This window comes from Ambystoma mexicanum, chromosome 6p (assembly GCF_040938575.1).
Source record: "Ambystoma mexicanum isolate Mex_15411 chromosome 6p, UKY_AmexF1_1, whole genome shotgun sequence".
Lineage (NCBI taxonomy): Eukaryota > Metazoa > Chordata > Amphibia > Caudata > Ambystomatidae > Ambystoma > Ambystoma mexicanum.
The window spans coordinates 590580773-590604982 of record NC_090935.1 but is presented as its reverse complement, the minus strand read 5'-3'; the positions used below and the strand labels follow the sequence as shown (position 1 = coordinate 590604982).

At 48.3% G+C, this 24210-nt stretch overlaps 1 protein-coding gene across 1 annotated transcript in view; it reads right to left on the bottom strand.

Annotated features, from left to right (window-relative positions):
* The window catches only part of AP3B1 (adaptor related protein complex 3 subunit beta 1), a 2743269-nt gene that overhangs the window by 1413419 nt on the left and 1305640 nt on the right, over positions 1-24210 (bottom strand). Inside the window, exons 17-18 of the mRNA XM_069627424.1 lie at positions 4746-4876; positions 3875-3989 (exon numbers count right to left, since the gene is read on the bottom strand). Coding sequence (XP_069483525.1) covers positions 3875-3989; positions 4746-4876 — 246 coding nt within the window. The remainder of the gene's footprint in view (positions 1-3874; positions 3990-4745; positions 4877-24210) is intronic.

Below are 24210 nucleotides of genomic sequence, written 5' to 3'. Positions count from 1 at the left end.
CCAATGGAGAGCCCGATTCAGCAACAAATCAAGGGAGAAAAATTTGCACAATGAAATCATAAACAACAACATACAGAGGAACCAAGAAAAATAATTGAAACCCAGTGAATGAACAAGGTCCAAGAGCAAAATAAGGTTAAAGAGACACTGCAAGTTAAGGCAATAAGCTTTGCGTCTCTCCTTTTTTAGTATGTGTATTTCTCTCTTTGTTTTTTGTTTTTTCTATCTTTTTAAGCAAAAAGTTCTTTTTTCAAAAGTTTGTTCAAACTAAATGAAAATAAAAAAAAAAAAAAAATTGAACATTATTGGACTGGGCTGTAAAAAACAAGATAGGTTACTCCCATATTATTCCCTAGCAGGTTGCCCAGGTGGAGGTGAGGGGGGATCTTCACACAAAATTATATATCTAGTTTAAAGAAAGAATTCTTCCACTGTTCAAAACTAACCTGCCTTTCTTCCTTTTTCTATGCTGATACACCTTGCTTAAGAATTCACATGCCTATATAAAACTGTCTGCATTTAGTGCATCTATTACTGGTTTTAAGTATGGTATGGTATCACAGAGTGTATATATATATATATGTGCTATTCTTTGAATAAGTATTCCAAGTACAAAGTGTTATTATTTATCTGCATACATTTTGGGTAGCAAACCGTATTTTAGATAAAGAAGCTGTTTTATCACCTAACAGTGTGTGGGCATTCCTTTGTGGGGGCTTTGGGGAAACACTGCACTTCAGAACTTGCCTGCATCACCTCCTGAGAGCTTAAGTCTTGGTTGCTTGTCCATTCTACTATAATAGAGAACCTTCACTAGGGTGTTCTGTGCCTTTACCCTACCATATATAGGGCATTAGTACAGATATCCCCTTCCAGTTTTTACACTACGGCACTCAAAGGGTCGAAACTGGTCTACTGCAATACCCTATCTGCAGGCACTTCAGCCCGAAACCTTATTAAACTGCAGATCATTCAAAATAAAGCTGACCTGAACATCTCCAGACGAGAGCACATCACAGCAGAAAGGAAAAACGCTAAATGGCTCCCCATTTGAAAGCAGATTTTGTTCAAAACACTGTTCATCAAACAAAAATGAATAACTAACACTGCATATAGATATCTCTCTCAAAAGCTACAAAAAGCCAAATCCTCAAGACCCATCCACATAAACTCAGAGCTGAACAATCATACTGGGTATTCCGTGCACACCTTAAGACTCGGGTGTTTACCCGGTATGCCGCACCCATCGATCTGCTTCTTTAAGTCAATCACGCCCTCAGAGTCATCTGATCCTTCTGCTAGTTTCCTTTTGTTTGTTTTTGTTTCTGTATGATGGTTTTCTTGCAACCAGCACCCTGATGCCTAAGGGTTTGGGGCGCATTTACAAATGTTAAAAAATAAATATAAATAGAAGTTTAAGTTCTCTGGTTTAAATATATTCAATGAAGATCAGACACATTAAAAGTAGAGTGGTGTTCCTTGTAGGACTTAAATGGTAGGGCTGGATAGAAACACACCCAGTCACACCTTCCGTAGTCTTTTTTCTGGGAAGAACTAGAACCATTGGATGGATGCATATGATACTCGTGGTGTTGAGGCTAAGCGAACAATGTTTGACAAGCCCTAATCAGATAAGCTACTGTGTGTTCTGAGACATTACTCTATCCTGAAAGGTGTTCATTCAACCCAATCCTACTCAGTGTGCAATATTAGCATGTTAAATGATATACGGTTGTCTCAAATGTTCTGTTGTACCTACATCACAGTATCCGGAAAAATACACTATTTAGACAGTATCTATTTACAACACATTTCCATTGCATTGAAAGCTGAAAATCCATGCATTGACTACTGATGAAATCAACACATTTTTATCTAAATTCTGTGACAAACCTGAAGGTGTCGCCCTAGCTAGTCCCCGGGGATCTGTCTTCCAGGTGGCAAGGACACAGCCATCGCTATTGGATCCAGTTTCTGAGGGTGGAACAGTGAGGGAGGATCACCTGGATGGAGGTGTTATCGGGGAGTGGAAGTGGGACACTGACATGGGGGACACGCGGTATCCCCCTTCTTCCAACACCTTTTCCCCATCCTACCACGTAGGACATTCAGATACACTGCTCCCCCTTTTTTCTACACAAACACTTTCTCACACCATGAAAGACAACGGACTAATATCACAGCAGTTTACCGGACATGTCCCAATACAAGGGTCAGACAATTGACCAGAATCACACAAACCTGACGGCCCTTAACATCAGGAATAGAAAGTGGAGCCCAAGAGCACAGGACAAGCAAGGCAGACTGCACGACAAAGGAGCTATCCCCACGCACGGCAGTTCAACAGGAGGAGAAATTCAGTGAATATTGAGAGGCTGCCGAGGAGAGACCCGACCTTGCCCTTTTCGACAAAACCCTGCAAAGCCTCTGCAGAAGCAGAAGGAAACATAAGACCGCAAACAATAGCTCGAGTGTGCTGCAGCAGATGTCAACGGTACGCGGAGCATGCAAGAAGGCCCTAGGAGAGCAGAGAGGAAAAGGTCAAAGTGGTCATACAGGGGTCTAGCAAAACCACCTGTACAGTCATAAGACTTTGACCTACATGTAATTGTAAAGCTGAGGGAGGTGAATCCTGCATAGCAAACTCAAGGGAAGAATTGTGTAAAAGGAAATAAATGACAATAGTGAACCCGACTGAGCGATGCTGATAGAACGGGGTGAAGACACCCAATGAACAGTGTGTAGATGAAAGGGAGCTGGCAGAGGGGTATCCACAGTGAAATATTTAAGAAGACATTAAGACTTGTGAATGTCAAAGGTGAGATTGTTCTGAAAAGCCATAGTAAACCCGACGAAGGGGGGCTAAGATTTGTGAGGGGTCTGCACTCAGAAGAGGGAGACCCAGGGGTGAAGTCAACACCCAACGTACATTTGGAACAGAACTTCATTTGTTCGTTGAAACCCATCCGGTCCTTGGGGAGACAACTTTTTGTAGAAAAGAGACAATCCCTGAAGGTCCTGATACATGAACCAGAACTGTTGTCTCGTGCTGGGAAAGGTCGAGAGTGCGCTGTGCTCAGGACTCCCCTTTGTCCCGTGCTCAAAACATGGGAAAGGGAGAACCCCGGCTAACACATCCTGACATAATTTGTGAACACTACTTTCCTTCTTGTGAAACCCTATCCCACACTCTTTTTGTATTTAGTGTAAGCATTGGCAATAGGTTTTTTAGTATAGGCCCTTTTATTTGACAACGCTACTAAGACTGCCTTATTATTTGATGCTCGTAGCTTGCTCCCATCTTAGATTTAGAATAGGCATTTCCCAACCTACTTATACAGTTTAATAAATACCCTTTAACTATGATCACTTGTGTCTGTCTATTCTAGATACCATGCCTTCCTTACAATTCAATATCATTTTATACTGCACATTGGGGATAGCTTATCAGAATGCTAATGGATTTGTAATCAGGAGAACGAATTTAAAAGCAAATATATGAAAATACCTTGGAAGGCCGGCTATAAATTCAAGAATGTCATCCTGGATAGATTTGTTTCAATGTGAACCAAAAAGCAAGTTTGCAAAGTAAATATGGAACACACTTTCCAGTTAAGCAGCGTCCAGGGACCATGTAAATAAACACATTCCAAAAGCCCTATATTATGGTAATTTCACGGGGAACCCAAACATAATTTTAAAAGACAAATTGGGGAATAACTTCAACTTTAAGTCAAGGCATGCACACCTTTGAGTGAAGGCATGAAGAAATCCTCAAGTCTTCGAGGACTGTTCCCAGCCACAATTGCAAACCACTGCAGTACTGCAGATTTGATATGGCTATGAGCTTTTCAAGTTACATGGCATCACTTACCAGTGCTGCTGCTGGATGCTTCCTTTTCTTCGTCATCATCAGACTCCGAGTAAAACTTTTCTACAGAATTCCCCCTTTTCTTTGACTTTCCTAATACTGTTGACCATTCTTTTACCTGCGAAAGAGCACATATTGACCATGACACAAACATCACATCAACTTGTCGGAAGCACAGAAATTAACTGTCACAAAATGGAAAATCAATCAGAAATCTCAGCAAACTAACAAGAACATACGTGCACTTAAAAACGTTATGCCCCACATGATTAGTATGCAAAATCCCTTTTGTATTGATATTGCTTTAGTCTTAATATCAGAGAGCTTTAAAGCACGTCTGACAAAAATAGTTGCTTCACTTTAATAGAGAAACAGAAAAAGCAAAACATTTTTAGTGGGAGCACGAGGGATATCAAGTTCATGAGAATGATGAAATATACTTTAACTTCACAAAACAATTTAGCTTTCTATGATAATGCCTAATCCAGCACCAGTGATCATTTTAATTGCATTATTTGATTACATGTTTAATTGAGGACACAAGTACATTTAAATCCTAAGAGCCACTAGTACATTTCTATACAAGCATAATCAAAACATAAGGAGTACAATTAACACAAGGAAAGCACATTTGAATACTGGAAATCTAGAGGACTAACAGTTACAGTAAAATATAACAAATGCAAACAGATACCTCACATCTTATCTACATTTGAATTGAATAATTCTTGCGCTAGATAATGCCAAGTAGCAAGCAGATGAGTAGGTTTATAAGATAAGCAACTTTTCAATGCCAACTCGAGGGATTACACATAAAATATTCCATGCCATAATGTTTAGTAGCCTTTAAATAAAATTGGTGAACATAACATACCGGCTCAACTACTTCTACATTGCGAACTGATGGGTCCGGAGCCACCTCTGGCCAATTAGACAACTCCAGGTATGCAGAGGCCTTGGTGTTCAGAGTGTGAGATAAAGTGCCAAGTTGAAAACGATCTCTATCTGTTAAAACAATTTTAAAAAAAAGGCTGGTGTGGTAAAAAATCTGCAACACAAGCAACCTTATAATGCAGTAAAAAGAGAAATGCCATTATGTCCTTCAAATGTCATGGAATACATAAAGACTTAGACTTATCTCTTCATAGGTTAAAAAGGCTCAGTTTGTTTACAGGTGTCACTCTGAAATGCATCTTATCCTAAAATTAATGATTCAGCCTTTCAGAAAATACAACTTCAAAGATTTAAATATGAACACATAAACGAAAAATGAATGAGAAATTAAATTTAAAAATCATTCTGACAGATAAAGGAAATTAATGTTCTTGCATTGCTATTAAGTTGACATTTTTAATTGAATGTACAATGAGCAATAAATACAAGAACGTTGTATCTATACTTCATCTCCACATTTACCCTTTGTCAAAACAAATGGATTACAATTTGCACTCGATTTAGATGCATAAAAGCAATACATTAGAAATAACATCACAAACTTCAACATTTAATTTAAAAAGAATGAACTTTCGTATTGCTTACAATTCAAGAAGGGAAAAAAAGCACCCTCCTCCCTCTTGGTAATGTTCTTTCTGATGCACCAATGCTTTCCCCCCACAGATTCTTCTCCTTAGAAATATCCTCAAGGCCAAAGACTGGCTTTGCCAACTTTTTTCATCTATCAGCGTGTGCACATGGGTCCGGCACGGTGTCCTCGACGGCAACGACTCTGGACGTGACATCATGGGTGATGTGTTTAAGCCAACTGCACCTCATGACATCTGTTCCACCCATTTTTCCCTGGCCTGAGAGACTGCGGAACCAGAGAACTGCAAGAGTATATCAACATTCCATATAAGGTGTAGGTTCGGAGGGCAATTAAGAATCTGAAGGAGGAATGGCAAACCCATCAAAAAACCTTAGTGAAAGTCAGCAAATTTGTTCTAATAGAATCCTTCCTTCCACATATTACACACCTTAGAAAGACTCCCAAGGCTCTACAGAACTTGCCTTGTGGGACAGGGGGTGGGTGGGACAGGGGTTGCAGTGACAACTGGGCAGCCTAGCCTAAAGGAAATCCAGGCAGTAATGTTAGATGATTGACAGGTGTCCACAATTGGGACATCCCGTGCAAAGCAGAGTGAGTCCACAGACATCTGGTAAAATGAGCCATGTGACCCACGGGCAGTACCTTGTTGGCTAGATCGTAGCAATCAGAAAAAAAGGATGATCCACCTGGATAGGGTGTGTTTGTAGACATAGTAACTGAGATCTCTCTTGCTGGCAAGAACGAAAAAACAAATCGTTTCCGAGATGGATGAGGTGGAGGATACAAGAGAGGAAGATGGAGCTTCTGAGAAAGGTGAAAGTCCAACACAATTTTCAGGAGACAAGAACATTGTCCCCACAGAGAAAAGGTAGGAATGTTTGGCAGAAAAAAGCTTAGCACTCACTAATTTACAGTGCATAAGTGATGAAAACCAGTAAAATCACCCAAAGGAGGTGGAAGGTGACATCTCAGAGGGCATGAATCCAACGGCTCAGTCCCCCTCAAAAACATTAGGGCAAGGTTGAAATCCCACAGAAAAAGCTGCTTAACAGTGCGAGAATAAAAGTGTCCTATAAAAATAGTAAGGCTCCCTCCTGCCCCGCACCCTCTATGTGATGAGCACACGTTGAGTTGTGGCCAGTAGTTTCAAGATTTCTTCCAGCAGGAAGGTATCTAGGAGAAGGCATGGAAGGGAGACAGGGTGTGGCTAGGAAGGGATAGGAATGCAGTAGTCCTTTGAAACTATCGCTAGCCCAGGTGGAGGAGATGGAGCTAATCCACACCAGGATGAAAAGGTACAGCCCCCATTCCCAAACCAGAGACGAAAAGATAAGGTCCAAACTAAAGGTACTTTGGACCCATGGCAGAGGAGGGGACTGTGAAGGCAGACCTCTTACCCCCTGGGAGCACCTCTGCCTCTTCCATGGTAAGGGAAACACATCTACTACTGTTACTACTTGAGGTCCTGTCCTCAAGATGATATTTGTAGTTCATAAAATCTCAGGGTCCCCTACCCCAAGATTACAATGTAATTCAGCCTTTTAAAGTTAAATTTTTACTCTGGGTCAATCTCTTCTGGTTTGCATCACCAGCTCACTCACAGTGCTCCTTCTTGATTAATTTCACAGTGTCTTTATCATTCATCATGTATGGCTCACTGGTCAAGGCGCAGTTGTCAGACCACACGGTCTACCCATCACAGGTCACGCAACAGGATCCCTGTATTCACAATCACATTCCCTCAGTTTCTCTTTGTTGGCCTCCTGGCTTTCTGTGCCGTATTTGCACTGCTCTGGCTTCTCCTTGATTAGCCACAATGTGTTACACATCTCTTACCAATGTTTGGCCTTGCTGCACTGCATTAATTTCACTAACGTACATTTCTTACCCATGGGTTGCTTTCATATGGGTATTTTTCCTTTTTAGCCTTTATTAGCAGTTTGATTTACTTGTAAAGTTTATATTTCAGATACATTTTCAATATGGCTTTAATTTCATGTTTTCAGCCAATTCAGTAATCAATATGTGTGGTTTAGCACCGTTTTAAACTTCCATTCAGTTTGCAGTTCAATATGCGTTATTTAACACTGGTTCAATCTTCTGTTCAGTTCACTATTCAATAAGTATAGCTTTAATGTTATTTTCAACTTCCATTTATTTCGGTATTCACTATGTACGGGTTAGCGCTATTGCAAAACTTCCATTCAGTTCAGCATTCAGTATGTAACTCATCTTGCTTTGAAGCTTGCATTCATACAGAGCTTCATTCATTGTATGCAGCCTGCCCGGAGCGCCCAGGCTTCAGAGTGTCCTTCCCCAAAACCACCGGTCTGTGGTGTCTTGGTCCGGCGGCTCCGGTGGCTCCTGCTGCTTCTTCGGACTTCCCAGGTGGTACTCCGACCTCTGAGCCTCAAACTTTGTTGATCCGGAGAGGACGCAGACAGTGTCCTCGCTATTTTGCTTGTTCGCAGCTCCAAGCTGCTTAGTATCCATCATAGAGGCTCCCACACCTCTGGGATATCGGCCGGTGACCTGGTCACACTTCAGGTCCCATCATGGCTGCCTCGTCATGGAAAGGGTCCCCTGGTCTCTCCTACAGAGGCTTCCCTACTGCTCCCCTTCTCTCTTCACTGGTCTCTCTTTATAAACCTGTAGCCCCTTGTTAGGCTGCAGGTGTGGATGCCTTATGAGTCCTACCTGACCATAATTAAGGGGGCATGCCTGACTCACCATGCTTGGCAGGCATCTTCCTCGTCTCAGTACAGAGTGGTAAAATGAAGGTGCAGTGTTCATTACTCCTCCTTGTCCCAGTACTTTCAAATGTGCAGAAATGAGGGGAGAGGTCATGTAGTAACCCATAAAAGTCCAGACAGGGCTAGGTTGCTCATTTTTAGGCAAAGGATGATACCATGTCTCGCCTATAGGTACCCCCACTCCCAATCTCCGAGGACCCTCCACCCAGGTGATCCTCCCTCACTTCTTCACCCCCAGGGTCAGGATCTAAAAGCGATGGCCATTCCCAGGCCACCTGAGTAGGGTCCAGGGGGGTTAGGATAGGAGTGAGAATACCCTCAGGTTTCTCACAGCACGTAAAGTGGAAATATTAGCCAAGAAGAGCCAAGCAGGGGCTCACATGTGAATCAATGAAAGATACCAATGCTGGAGAACAGGAGTTACAGGTAAGTAACTTATTCCTTGTCCAGCATTGGATCTTTCATAGATTAACATGCTTTATGTATAGGTTACAAAGCAGTATCACATAATCATAACAGGGGTAGGTATGCTCCTTGTACTAAAAGCTCACCACAGGAGACACTGCACATACACAAAGAGTATGTAGAATTGCCTGGCCGACTCTAGACCCTGCTGTGGAATCCGGCGACACAGTTAAACCTTGTAAAGTTGTGTACGAATCTCCAGGTAGTGCCCTGCAGATGTCCAGCAGGGGAAACCCAGAGAGGAAGGCTGTTGTGGCGGCAACAGCACTTGCAGAATGAGCCCTGGGTTTGCTAGGGAGAGGCCAGCCCGTCTGATGACAGAAGGAGATGCAGAAAATTCACCTGGAAACTGGCATTTTGGAAAGTGAATTCCCCATTCCCAAGGGGCCAATTGTCACAAAGAGCAGAGAGGTCAGCCATAACGACTTTGTGCAGGATACAATATATTTCAAAGCATGCACCACATCCAGAGAATGCAGCAAGCATTCTACAGGAGAGGAAGGTGAACCGAAGAAAACAGGCAACACAACCGGCTCATTGAGGTGAAATGCTGCAGGAACTTTTGCCACAAATGAAGGGTTGGTGCATAGTACCACATTAGACTGGTGGAATACCTGGCAGGGAGTTTTACAGGAAAAAGCCTGAATCTCGCCTACACATCTAGCCAACATGATTGCGACTAGCAGAGCAGTCTTCCAAGACAGGAACTAGAGCAGAACCGTATGCATAGGTGCGAAGGGAGGATGAGTCTGCAAACGACGACATTCATTTCCCAGACTGGGGCTGGCAGCTGAAACGGTGTGAAGAAATGGAGGAGTCCCTTGAGGAATTCCATGACCAAATGATTGAACCACAGGGAAGGTGGGGAAGAGAAGCGAGCATATCAAGAGATAGCCATAAGGTGCTCTCTGATGCAGGAATGCGCCAGGCCCAATTTATCCAGGGATAGCAGGTAAGGCAAGATGTTCTTAGGCTGAATGGTCAACTGGTCAAAGTCCCGTGCTGCACACCAATCTGAAAAGTGCCCATTTGTTCCTGTAACAGGCAAGTGTGGAAGAAGTGCATGCTCTAGCTAGAATGTCATTGCAGTCTTGTGGCAGTGGGATATCACTGAATTCTAGAAGCATAGGAACCAGGCAGTCCGGTTCAGGTAGGCCAGGTCTTGGTGTCCGGTCATTTGGTCGAAAATATATGGTCCAATGACCATTTGATCGAATCAAAATGGTCGGAAAAAAAGGTCAAATTTATTTATTTATTTATTTTTTTAGTTTTGGTTGCTTAAAAAATATTTTTTAATAAAGAAAAAGAGGGGTTGGGGGGAACGCTGCCATAAAAAAAAAAAAGCGACCTTTTTCCAACCATTTTACATCGATCAAATGGTCATTCGACCATTTGTTTTTCGACCAAATGACTGATAACCGCGGTCACACAGAGGAAGCAGCTTCATCGGTGGGGTGTAGGACAGGGTGAAGAAGCTGGAGTACCAGAACTGTCTCTGCCAGGCAGGGGCAACTGAGATCAGGCTGCAGCGATGCGGTCTGAAACACCCGAGCCATCAGGGGAATAAGGGGGAAATCGTAAAGGATTTTTCCAATCCCAGGTGAACGTAAAGGCGTCCCCCCTAGGCTCAATGGACGCGGGAACCTGCTGGCAAATGCCAGCCATCTCTCGTTGGAGTGGGTGGGTTAGAGGTCAATTTCTGGGGTGCCCCCTAGACATAAGATCCAACAGATCGGAGTCTCCGGTAGTTCCCATTTGTGACACGACTTGAGCTCCTTGCTGAGGGAATACAACATTGTGTTCTGAACACCTGGTGGGTGAGAGGGAATGAAGAACATGTCCTGCTCCAGGGTCCACTCCCACAGCGTATGTGTGTCCAACAACAGATAAAGAGACCTGGCGCCCCCCTGCTTGCGGACATAAAACATTACAAAGGTGGTGCTGTGAAGATCCGGACCACCTGATCGCTGAGCTGAGGAAGGAAAGACTTGAGGGTCCAAATAACAGCATGCAGCTCCAGAAGATTGATCTGGAGAGTCTTCTCCTTGTGTATCCATAGACCCTGGGCTTGTAGATTTCCTGTATGCACGCCCCAGCCTTCCAGGGAGTAGAGACAGTGAATTGATGTGGAGGCAGGCGAAAGGGAGTGCCTTGGACAAGATGTGTCCGAATTGACCAAATGTGCAAGGAAACCTTGAACTGCCTTGTGAGCAAGATCCTCCCAGGAACCCGAGGCTTGTTGTCAGCGTACAGCGAGGAATTCCTGGAGGGGCAACACGCGAAGCCGGCTCTGTGGAAGTGAGGAATGTTTGAAGACATCATCCCTAGCAGGGAATTTAGGAGGCAGACTGAGGCCTGTGTGAGACAGGCATGGTATCAAGAGATGACAGACAACAAGGCTAACAGTTTGAAAACCTTTATTGAAGTTTATTCAGTTGGTGTAACTCCTATCTTGCCCTATCTCTAAGTTTGGAATTCCCTATAATGAAGTATCTAAGGCCAGTCTAAGTCCATAACTCCAAAACACAATCTGTCTGTGTCAAAACCTATGCTTGCCCTCACATCTAACTAAATATTGTGTATGGATAATCTTGCTCAACAAAAATGTGTTCAAATATAAAAGTCGAAGCTGAATTCCAATGGAACTCTTCTCTGGCTCTTTTTCCCCAGTTCAAAGTAAATTAGTTCAAAGTTCCACTGGTCTCTCAGGGCTCTTTTCCCCAGGTTCAAGACTCTGATTCACAAAGTCTCACAGGGTTTCTCAAGATTCCCTACCTCAACTTTCAAAGCTTCTTCCTATCACAAAGTTCAATAAGCCTCTTAGGGTTCCCTTCTCCAAGCTCAAGCCACTTAGTTCCACACAGTTCAATAGGCTTCTCAGGGATCCCTTCCCCAAACTCAAGCCTCTTAGCTTCACTCCATTCAATAGGCTTCCCTTCCACAAGCTCAAGCCTCCTTCGTGGTCCACCCCCTGGTCGTGGCGCAGTTGTCAGACCGCCCCGGTCCACCCACTACAGGTCGCTCCAACAGGTGCCCTTGGCTTTGACTGTGCCCAATTGTTTTGCTAGTTCTATTTCACCAAATAATCTATTTCTCTTTTGGCTTTCTCGAACCTTCACTTTACATGTATTTGGGTTTTGCTCACACTTCAATTCCTCACGTAGCCCCGCTTCCTCTGTTTCTAACATTGCTTCCAATTCCTCTCATTCTCAGCAATTGCTATTATAGATACGCTTTCATTGTCCTTCCGTTTCAGAGACTTTCGAGAACTCATATCTTTTTATGCATGACCACTGCGATACATAGTACCACCACATTCATTATCTGATTTCTTTCGCTCATGTCTCTAACTTGTGGATTTCTCCACAGTGTGGCACCTGCATGCAATCGTCGAGCCACAATGTAACTCCGCAGCTTTCATACGTGTACCGGGTTTCCCATTCCTTTTGTGAAACTCACTGGTCACGTCATCGTTTCTGTCCGTTTCAAAGTCTGCACAGATTCTTACGGCTGAGGTAAGCGTCGCACCATATGCCCCCCAGATACTCCTGGGCTCTACCTCTCTGCACAGGAGAACTAGCATCTTGAGCATTTTCAAAACGGATCAGCATGCCTCTTAACTCCCTTCTCTGGACTCCGGCTCACTGTAGACACGGCTCACTCACCACACTTTCTCCTGATGCCATTCTCTGCAATCGTTTAACATCCTGTTCTCCGCCAACTGGTCCTGGGCTGTTAAGACGTCTCAGCTGTACTCCCAACTCGCTCAACTGCAATACTCCAATACCTTCTCTTTTTGCCTCTCCTGTGCTCCACCTTTCATACTCATGAAGGCTGTTAATAGGTTGCAGGTGGGCATTCTTAGGCTCAATTGCCTGAACCCATTAGTGGGACATGTCTGTAGTGTATGGAACAAGTTACTTACCTGTAACTTACCTGTAACTGTTGTTCTCCAGCATGGGTCTGGCATGGATTCACATGCTCATGAATATTCCCCGTCGTCAGGCTGGGAATCCTCGGTGAAGAAACCCTGGAGTCCCGATCGACGCAGTAGTATCTTGCGAAGGTGTGTGTCGACCTCCACGTAGCAGCCCTGCAGATGTCCAGCAGGGGCACACCAGACAGGAACGCCGTGGTAGCAGCAATCGCTCTGGTCGAATGGGCTCTCGGACGGCCGGGTAGCGGTCGGATTGCCAACCGGTGACAGTGCATGATGCAGCCGGAGAGCAATCTGGAAATGGAAGTCTTCGAGAGAGCCTTCCCTTGATTCACAGACCCAAAGTTCACAAACAGTTGTGACGTCTTCCGAAAACTCTTCGTGCGGCCCACGTAGAACTTCAGCGCTCTAGCTACATCCAGCGAGTGCAAAGTCCTCTCGGCCGGCGTCGAAGGCGACGGGAAGAAAACTGGTAAGACCAAGGGCTTGTTGAGGTGGAAGTCCGACGGCACTTTGGGCATAAAGGAGGGGTGCGTCCTCAGCACCACCCTCGTGTCATGAAAAGTCAAGTATGGAGGCTTGCAAGATAGGGCCTGGATCTCTCCCACTCGTCGTGCGGAGGTGATGGCCTCGAGGAACGCCGTCTTCCATGACAGGAACTTCAAAGGCGCCGAATGCATAGGCTCGAATGGGGCCCCCATGAGCCTGGTCAGCACCACATTAAGCTCCCACGCCGGGGCCGGAGCCTTCACCGGCGGGAATGATCAGAATAGTCCCTTCATGAATTCCTTCACCAAGCGATGAGACCACAAGGACGCCCGTCCCGTAGTCCTGGTATATCGGGAGATAGCAGCCAGATGTATTTTGATGGAGGCGTGAGCTAGTCCAGCTTTGGCCAGCGACAGTAGGTACGGCAGTACTTGAGGGGCCGTAATCCGCAGAGGGTTAATCTTCTGTGCACGGCACCAGACAGAGAACCTCTTCCATTTATGACCGTAACACTTGAGAGTTGAGGACGCCCTGGCTTTTGTAAGAGCCTCTCTGCAATCAGCCGGTATATTGTACCCTCCAAACTCTAGTGCCGCAGGAGCCAGGCCTGCAAGTTCAGCGACTGTGCGTCGTGATGGAGAATGGCGCCTCCTTCTCTGGAGAGAAGATCCGCGTCCGCCGGCAGCTTTACTGGTGGGGACGTTGACAAGTCCAGAAGGTCCGGGAACCAGATCTGCCTCGGCCACGCCAGTGCGACGAGGATCATCCTGCACCTGGACCTCTTGAGCTGGTTGATGAGGCGGAGCAGCAACAGCAACGGAGGGAACGAGAAAAAACAGGCCATCCCAGGGGAACGAGAAAGCATCGCCCATGCTCCTCGGGTGTGGGAACCTGCTGGCGAACCTCTGGCACTTGTAGTTCGTCGCCGTCGCAAACAGGTCGATCTGGGGTTTGCCCCATCGTTGGAAGAGCCGATCCACTTGATCCTGTCGCAGTTCCCACTCGTGGCACAAGCGCAGCTCCCTGCTGAGCAAGTCGGCAATGGTGTTTTTTATTCCTGTCAAGTGGAAGGGAACCAGAAACATCCCCTGGGCGACAGCCCAGTGCCACAGATCCTGGGCCTCCTTGGATAGGGCTGGGGATCTGGTGCCCCCCTGCTTCCGTGTGTAGAACATCGTGGTGGTGTTGTCAGTGAAGATCCTCACCACTTTGTCCTTGAGGGACGAAAGGAACGACTTGAGCGCCCAGAACACTGCTCGGAGCTACAGAATGTTGATGTGGAGAGACCTCTACTCCGGGAGCCAAAGGCCTCTTGCGTGGAGATCTCCGGTGTGGGCCCCCCAACCCTCCAGAGAGGCGTCCGTCGTCACCGTCTCCTGAAATGCCGGGGTTTGAAAGTGCGTGCCTGTAGTGAGGTGAGCTCGGGTGCTCCACCATAGGATCGCCCGACTGAACTACTCGTCAAGAGGGATCCTGTCCTCGAAGCAGCCCGTCGCCTGAAACCAGCGGGCTTCGAGGAACTCCTGTAGTGGACGCATCCGAAGTCTACAAAGGGGTACAAGGTAGATGCATGAGGACATCATCTCGAGAAGGGACTTGATGGACATCACCCTGGCCACGTCCGTGGCCAACAGGCGGTGCACCTTGCCCAGGATGGTCTTGGTCCTCTCTTCTGAAGGGGAGGCCAACTGCCCCACTGTATCGAGCTTCGCTCCCAGAAACAGTGCTACTTGCGATGGAACCAGGTGGGATTTGGGGTAGTTGATGGCGAACCCCAGCTCCGTGAGTAACCGGACGGTCCTCGCCGTATGTTCGACGGCGAGTTCCCTTGTCCTTGCCCGGATTAGCCAGTCGTCCAGGTAGGGGTAGACGTGGATCCCCTGCAGGCGCAGCCGCACCGTCACTGGTGCCAGGCACTTGGTGAAAACCCTGGGAGCCGACTTTAATCCGAACGGTAGGGCTCTGAATTGGCATTGACGTCCCTGAACCACGAACCTGAGGAACTTCCTGTGCCTTTTTAGAACGGGGATGTGGAAGTAAGCATCCTCCAGGTCCAACGACGATAGGAAGTCGCCTTCCTCTCTGGAGAGTGACCATCCTGAATTTCAGCGCCTTGATGTATTTGTTTAACCGACGCAGGTCCAGGATGGGGCGCCAACCGCCTGTCTTCTTTCTGACGAGAAAGTACCTTGAGTACACTCCGGAGCCCCGAAGCCTCCTGGGGACGAGCTCGATGGCACCTCTCTTGAGCATCGCCTTTACTTCCAACAGCAGTTGAGGGACGTGATGCTCCTTCCTGGCCACAGGAGGAATGCGAGGGCACTTTTTTTGGAATTCCAGCAGGTGCCCGTTGGCCAGGGTGTCCAACACCCAACGATCGGTGGAGATGGACTCCCACACGCTGACGAACTTCGTCAGCCGGCCTCACACCGGGGTGCTTCGGTGGGGGCCCGACAACCCGGCCGGGTCAATCTTGCTTGGAGGCAGCCTTGCCGCCTTGGCCTCCTTGGCGACGACGGAGGGATTCCCCCTGGCTTGCCGCGACCTCTGTAGGCATCCTGGGAAGAGGAGCGGGCCGCCTGGCGGTAAGTGGAGGAGCCACCGCTGGATCCTTTGGAGGCACCCTGTCTGTCTCCGGAGCTCCGAAAGGGCCTTCGCTGTTGAAGCACCCCAAGGGCCCGGGCCGTCTCCGAGTCGGTCTTGTTGGCCTGAAGAGACTCGTCCACCGCCTTACCAAAAAGGTTGTTGCCATCGAACAGCATGTCCAACACTCTGGTCTAGACGTCCTGGCGAAAGTCTGTCACCTTGAGCCCTCCTCGTCGTCGGAGGTAAACTCTGTTGCCCAGTTGGCGAAATCCGGTATCGGCAATGTCAGTTGCCACCGTTATGGCGTGATCCGACGCCACCTCGCCTTCCTGCAGAATTTCTAGGGCCTCCGCCCTTTTGTCATCAGGTAGGAAGTCTAGCAGGGGAGCCATCTTGAACCAGAGCTCCCTGTTGTAGCCGGCCACGATCGCTAAGGCATTGGCCGCCTTAATCGTCGTTGCCACCGACGAGATGACTCGTCATCCCATAGAGTCCAACTTCTTGCCCTCGCTGTCCGGCGGGGAAGTGGAAGTTGAAGCCGCCGCTGTTAGGCAGAAACCTGTTCAGTTCCCTCTGGGACCACTGCAAAAGATTTAGGACTACAGGTGTTTGGCAGTAAACCCACTTGGTAGCAGTCTGTACCACACAGATTCACTTGGTAGCTGTGGCTGAGCAGTCAGACTTCCCTCAAGAAGAGTTAGGCAGTATACAGAGTATTCACAATAGGTCAAGAGAACACAATACAACAAGTAAATACTGACTAGGGCTTGGTGTAAAAGAGATATAATTATTTATTTAAAACCACATCTAGAAAAACACACAGGCACTAATAGTAAGCAATTCAAAAACACGGTCACTAAAAGATATACACTCCCTTAAAAGAATATTAGACAAGTCTTAAGTAAAGCCCCACTTATTTTCAGACAGCGGTGAGTGCTTAACGTGGATGGCACATAGAAAAGCAGAGAATAAATTGAAACAGATCCCAACACTTTTTCATGAACACATCAAGAGAGGAAGGCAAAGTAACACCGTGAATTCAGAGTCAGTAGGCCGGATCCGCTTTAAGGGGATCAAAACAAAATGTGTCCAAGGTCACACGGTTGCAGTGCACAAAAGTCTTGTAACGGTTCAAAAAGGAGTTGGACCAAAGAAAGGGAGCAGTTAGAGGGTCAAGGTGGCCAGCCCAGTCCAGAAGGTTAAGGGGTTATTATTACCTTTTAGCAATCTTTAGAAAGGGAGGCCTGGCGGACACGGTACCTTAAAGTGGTGAGAATACTCCAGCGGGGGCAGTTGTTCCCGGCAGCGGATGCAAGTCGGTGCTTCGTCCAGGGGAAGAGAGGATCTCGTCGGGGAGGAAGACAGGAGTCCGTTGCACTGCCAGGGAAGAAACCAGCCACAGAGTTTCTCAGGTACAAGGAGCGGTCCGTTGATTCGTGGTCCAGTGGTAAGTGGCTATCCGGCTGCCGGGGTGCTTGGCACGGGCAATTCGACCACAAACCGGTCTGGGGTGCGAAGAGCCGAAGGTAAACTGGTTGTGCCCACCAGTCAGGGGAAGAGGCCTCTCCAGCCGGCAGATCTTCTCTGTCGTCGGGAAGTGGTGAGTCGGTTCTGCAGGGCTCCACCGGTGGTGTCGTCGTGGTAGGTCGGCTCAGCTTCTCCCTCGTCAGATTCTCAGGTCCTGTGGCGACTTCTGAAGTTCCAGTTCCCAAAGCCCTGCTTTTATGCAGCATATCCTCATTCACTCAGCCTAGCTGTCAATCAAACATGCTAAGTGGTGAGCCGGCTGGCTCACCACTTGGGCCAATCACACAAGAGTGCGACTTGAGTTACCAAGGTAACTCAGTCTAGGGTGCCTAAACCCCCTCCCACACCCCCTGTGGTACCCAGACAGAGTGGCACCACTTTTGGAGGCTTCTGTGGAGAAGCCCGCCAAAAAGTGGAACAAAGGGCTCGACTTGGGTTGGAGAAGAGAACAAACGCCATTTTAGAATTGAGTCCTGGCAAAAAATACCAACCGGCGAATTCATATTAATTAAATAAATCAGCGGTATGTTCGAGACTATGAGAATTAAATCATTAAAGTTGGTAGCCTCGAACAATGGGAAAATCCCATAGGGAAATATTCGCGATCGAATATAAAAAGTAGTTTCCACTGCCACCAGCCAAAACTCGATCAGGGGGGACGGAGACGTGCCCTCTCGACTAACAGACCCCAGGGAAATCGAATTGCCCCGACCAGTACGTCCACAATATGATGGTTTGTACTGGTTTCTGTTAATAATTTGAGACTAGTAAAGCCAATGGTGACTTTACATGCCCTGGGAGACAGTAGTCAGTCCCAGGGTATGGAGTCTATGGTGGGGTGTCACTATGACACCCCTGTGTTACTGCACGGAGGGTGCAATGTAACACACATAGTAAAAACACATATGACCCTATGGAGTAAAGGACCCCATAGCCCATAAAACACATTAACAGTCAAAGGAACACCATAAATCATGTCCAAGAGTGGGAGAAAGAGAGTCTCACTCTTGGCAGGAGAAAAAAACAAACTCCAGAAATCCAGCAAAGCTGCTGGGGGACTCACTAGGTTAGGAAATTCAGCCTGAAGAGAGAATTCTCCCTAACAGCCGCACCTGCTGCCTTCTTTTTGGCCGCTGCCGAGACGACAGAGTCCGGCGTGGGCTGGGTCCTGAGGCACAAGGGGGCGGCATCTGGGACTCGGTACTTCTTGTCGTACCTGTCCATCTCGGCGGGTGTCGAGGAAGGGTTCTTGAGGACAGCAAGCCCCTCGTCCCAGATGTCGAGTAAAGGCACCGCAATTACCGTCTTCCTCTTGGCCTCTCGTCGTTGGTACAGAAACCCCTCCTTTTTCTGTTCTTCAGGGCAGAGCTGGAAGAGCTCGGATGCCCTGGTTATCATGGCGTGGAAAGAGCCAATTTCGTCGGCTGGAGAAGCCCGCGGGGCAGGGGGGGGGGGGGTCGACAGGATGTCCACTGTGTCATCGCCGCCGTCATCGTCCGTCCCTGTCGCTGTATCCTCTCTAGGGTCCGGCGAGGGGGATGATGAGGGGTCCACCGGTCTCGCAGGCACGAAGGGCGGATCGGGGTGGACTCTCCTCTGCTTGTTCGGAGGGCTTCCCGACGGGCCTGGTTCTGGATCCTCCGTCGGGGTCCGTGGTAATCTTGTCCTTATCTCGGTACATAAGGATTGGATTGCCAATGAAATGGCCGCCGAGCTATCCTGGGGCTCGGGTAATGGCTGCGACGGATGGGATGGCCGCTCCACTGGGCCCTGTTCGTCGTCATCGTCGCTATCTTCGATCACGTCAGCAGGGACCGTCCCCTGGGATCGAACCTTCTCAAACCTCTCGTTGAGGCCTATGAACCTCTCGTTTAGGCCTATGGATCTTTCGTTGAGGCCCTTCTCAGTTTCCACCAGTGCCTCCTCAGAGAGGCTGATTCCGAGTCTGTAATGGCTACCGCCCCCCCCCGTCTTTTTCCACCAGGGACTTCACGGGGGTCTTAACGATGGGCTGGAAAGAGGATTCCCTCCACGGTGGCAGGGATACTCTGGGCCCATAGGGCGTTTCCACAGGCGTAGTCTCTGCCGGCTTCGCCAGGGTCGCAGCGACCACTTCAGTAGAGGCCTTTACGGGTGGATCAAAGCCCTCACCACCTTAGGTGCGTCCTGGCCCTTCACCTTGGGGGGGGAAGGGTCAGCGCCTTGCTCCCCCTTCGAGATCAACCAGGTCCGCTCCAGCAGCCTACCCGGGTTCTCGGACTTCCTCTTCCCCGAACCAGAGCGCTGGCTCGTGGTCGAACGTGCTGGGGAAGTAGCGCCCTGCTTGGCAGCCGAAGAGCGCGACCTTTCGGCGCTCCCGGTGCCCGCGGACTCGCGGTGCTTGGCCTACTGTTTGGCCCCCGTCGCCGGGGCACCCTCACAGGACTTAGAAGCCCGCTCAGACCTCTTCTTCGCCTTGTCACGTGCTGTGCCCTTCTCCAGCCAGGTGGCGAGGCGGGAACGACGATCTTGTTTGGTCCGTTCCGAAAGGTTCTTGCAGAGCGCACAGTCTTTCTCCACTTGCGTCTTGTCCTCATGAAGGCAGTAGAGACATCGCAAATGCTCGTCCTCCTTGAAAACGTTCTGTAATCCGCATCCAGGGCAGCACCTGAACAGCTTGGATCCGGGCGTCGATTGTCCTGGGCCATGTCCGTTGAGGTAGTCCGCAGATCTTCCGGAATCCTCCAAGAAGTGTAAACTCGACAAAAACTTCACCTTTGAGGGGCGTAGAAGAATTCCGAAACGGGTCCCCGTTCTCGGAAGTAGAAATGGTGGAGCTTGAGGCTCGATTAAACCGGAAAAATGAGAAAATCTCCTAAAAAAGCGTGAAAACGCAGCAAAAAAGAGCTAAACACGAGGACTCCCAACACTTGAGCGTACGGTAAAAATCTGAGGATGGCTGCCAGAGGCGGGGTTTAGGGAGAGGGCAGTCATTGGCTGGGGGCAGTATGACCCAGAGATCAGTGATTAGTTACTACTAAGAAAGACACATCAGAAACGAAACTGATAAGGAATTTTCTTTACCAAGGATTCCCAGGCTGACGACGGGGAATATTCATGAGCATGTAAATCCATGCCAGACCCCATGCTGGAGAATATAGTGTACCTCCACATTCATCTTCTCTTATCTGTGTATGTTTTCCATAGGAGATCTGTATAACTCGCTGAGGCTTCTTCTCACTACTGTCTGGTGACATGGAGGGTAGGATGGGCTAAGGAAGGCAATATCCATCAAATACTGTGGGGGGAGTAGGGTGAATTAAGAAAAGGGGGGGGGATACCATGTCTCATCTAGGTATCGGTTTTCTTGCTTTTCTTCTTAATTGGGGTGGTTTCTGCATTTTTCCTGTATTAATGGTACAATGATAACAATACCCTACAAATGTCTTTCTCTTGGTTACCTAAGGGGGCTCCAAGGAAGGCTAAATGTGAGAACGCCCTAATTATCACACCTGCGACTTCTGGGAGAGTAATACGAATTTGACAAGGCGGCACTGCACCCTCTCTTCTGAGGGAGTGGCCATGCAAGAACGGATGTCCAGTTGAGCCTCCAAACAGAGTGCCTGTTTAGATGGGGGTCAGACAGGATTTTGGAAAGTTCACAGAGAATCCTAGTGATTGTAGGCATTGGAGAGGCAGTGCTGTATGACCAGTAGCCAGGGTGAATGAATCCACATGTCCCAGTCAGTTATCTAGGTACAGGTAGACCTGTGTACTTGAGAGATGCAGGGCCACGCATTCGGTCAAGACCCTGAGGGCTGATCGGAGTCCGAAAGGCACTGGTAGTGGTACCCCATCACCGTGAATTGCAGGCAGTGGTTTGATGAATAGGGATGTGGAAATATGCATCCTCTTGATACTGGGATGACAGAAAAACACCTTCATGCCGTTAAGATAAAACTTGCTGCAGGGTGACCATCTGGAAAGTTTGGGCTTTGAGGAACTTGTTGAGGACACAGGTCTAGGATAGGTTTCCAACCTCTGTATTTCTGTTTTACTAAAAAGTACACTCGCTGAGCAGTTCGAACTCATTTGATAGCTCCTTTTGACTGGAGTGACTGGACCTCCTGTTGCAATAGGGGCAGGTGTTTCCCTACCTTTTGTACGGGAGAGATCGTGGGTGGTTGTTTGACAAACTCCAGCGTGTAGCCCTGCTGGATCAGGGATAACACCCAATCTGTCTGTAGTGATGGACTTCCACCGGTCGACGAATTGGAAAAGCATCCCTCCCACTTGGGTGTGAAATTTGGGGGGGCTGGACCCGAGTCGGGACAGGTTTGTTTGGTCACCTGGCTCCTAGTGTGTGACGAGCTGCATTGTTGCTGGTTACCTCAGTAAGACTGGGGCTTAGATTGTAGGTGTCTGACGCAGAGTACAAAGGGAACCAGTATAATGGGGAGCGGGATGGGGAGGGGTATGAGGAGCGGAAGTCCCTTGACATCCTGGAGATCGGACTGGTGGCGCTGCGGCAGAATACCAAGAGAACAGGCATTCTGTGTCGGCCTTGGTGGTCTGTAAAGCGACATCCATTTTTTTGTTAAAGAGGTCAATTCCATTAAAGGGCATGTCCACCACCTTTGCCTGGACTTCTGGCTGGAAGATGGTAGCTTTGAGCCAGCCAACCTGCGTAAGGCAGACCCATTTCCCAATTGTCGGAAACTATCTGTGATGTCCACAGAGACGGAGATTGCATTTTCTGAAGCTGCTTCTCCCTCACGACTAAGTACAAACGCCTCCTCCTTGTCATCCGGAAGCAAACCAAGAATAGGTCCCATCTGGTTGGGGGCAGAGCAAGGTGGAGAGGGATTGGACGAATGCTTGCGGGCTGCCGCAGATACCATAGAGTAAGGGCTGGGCTGTATCCTGTGGCATTTTGGCACAGAGCCCAGCACCCTATCTGTTTGATTAAACCTCTCCTCCTTGGAGGATAGGCGTCATGCATCGAATCCCTAATGTGTCGACGGGCCAGTTGAGCATGGGGAGTCCGGTTCTGCGGCGGTGCAGGTTGCATATGTCATCTGTACCTGTGCCTGCACGTGGACCGCGATTACCTTCTGCCTCCAGTCCTGCCCGGTGACCTGCTGCTTCCTGCTTGTTGTGGCGGTTTTGGCCTTGATTGCATTGGAGGCGACCTTGGCAGTTACGATCCCAGTGAGGTTCTGCCCATTTCCCGGCCGCTCACATGACGCTTCTCGTGATACCCACTACTCGCTTACTGGTCACGTGACTCAGGGCCGTAGGGGAGGGTGGTCACGTGACCAGGAAACCATTGAATAAAAGGAGCCCGATTCCTTTGTTCGGTGCTTCTCAACTGTGCATACAGCGATTGGCGACTACTGTGTTCTGAACTACGTTATCTCTTGATCTCTGGACTTCGTTTTCTGGCTCTGGATTCATCTTTGGATTTGCCCTCATTGGATTTGGTGACTAAATTGGACTGCTTGATATGATATGATATGGCATTTGTAATGCGCCTAAACACAAGTGTTTCAAGGTGCGACGAGGCAGGGAGGGGGGACAAAGGGAAGACAGACAACCATCTTACTAGGCCAGGTGTCATTCAGATGATGCAAGTGCATGGGAAGAACAGTACAGGGGTAGTAGAATAACAAGGGGCTTGAGGCCAAGGACAAGTCTCGCAGTCCTATTCTGGATGAGTTGCAGAGGGCGGAGAGTAGAGGCAGGCAGATTTAGATTGAGGCAGTTACAGTAGTCCAGCTTAGAGAGAACAAGGGCTCTGGAGACAGTGAGCTTCTGGGGGAAGGAGAGGAAAGGAAGAATACCTCTGAGGAGGTGCAGCTGGTAGTGTGACTTCTTAGAGACGTCAGATATGTGAGGAGAGAAGGAGAGTGTGGAGTCGAATATGACCCTGAGGTTTTTTGCCTTGCAGGTAAGGAGCAGGAAGAGGGCCAAGAGAAACCGGCCAGAGAGCTGCAGGAAAGGAGGGAGTGGGTGTGCCGATGAGTATAATCTCAGTCTTACTAGCATTAAGGCAGAGGTCATTGGCGGCACACCATTCCTGGATAGCAGACAGTCAGAGATGAGGGAAGGAGAGGAGGAGGCCGAGGGTAGCCTGAAAATGAGATGGGTATCATCCGCATAGCACTGAAAGTTGGACAAGCTTACCTGAACTGCTCTGAATTTTGGAACTTGCTCACCCAGATTGCTTTTCTCTGTCCTTCTGCCTCTTCATTTTTTCGGACTCAAGTGAACCAAGTACTTTGTTAATTCTTGTCCAAGTACCACGCTCTATCTTCAACTTTATGGTGGACCCTGATTTCAGAGGTATCTCACAACTCCTCTTCTCCACATCTTAACACCTTCAGGGGTAACAGTTAGGTTTAGAGTGGTAACCGGTCAATCCCACGGGTAGGTGCCTTTTTGTCTTTCTATAATACACAGTCTTCGTCCTTGTACCTTGCATACATAACCCTGTGTTTTCCTTGCAGCCATCCGGGACCCAGTGTTTTCTGTTCATGCCACCTGTAGCTCCAATAACCGGACAGCAAGTAGCTAAACTCTTCTCTGACTGGTGCTTGGGGACGGAGGTATACTAATCCACGAGGACCTCAGATCCTGACAATGGGTTGGTCATGGTCAGCAGACCATCCTCCCAAATGCCTTCCAACACGGGAATAGCAACCATTGATTATCTGGGTTGTTTCCGAGGCTGGTAGAGGAAACCTTCCTTCCTCTGTTCTTCCGGAGCCAAACCAAATATCTTCGTGGTCCTTAACATCAGGGCATGGAAGGACCGCATCTCAGAAGGGGAATCATGAAAAGGTGCATCATCTGGTTCGCCGTCTCCGGGCACCAGATCATCGAACTCATCCAAGCCTGTCATGTGCGTGAAGGAATCCCTTTGTGACACGCCACTGTTGGATTTCGTGTCTTTATAATTGTGCACCAGAGTGGGCGCGGGCCTGTCCCAGGGAACGGGGGGGGGGACAAAGAGGAGCAGCAAGAGATTCACTCTGGCCTTGTTGTGGTACAGATG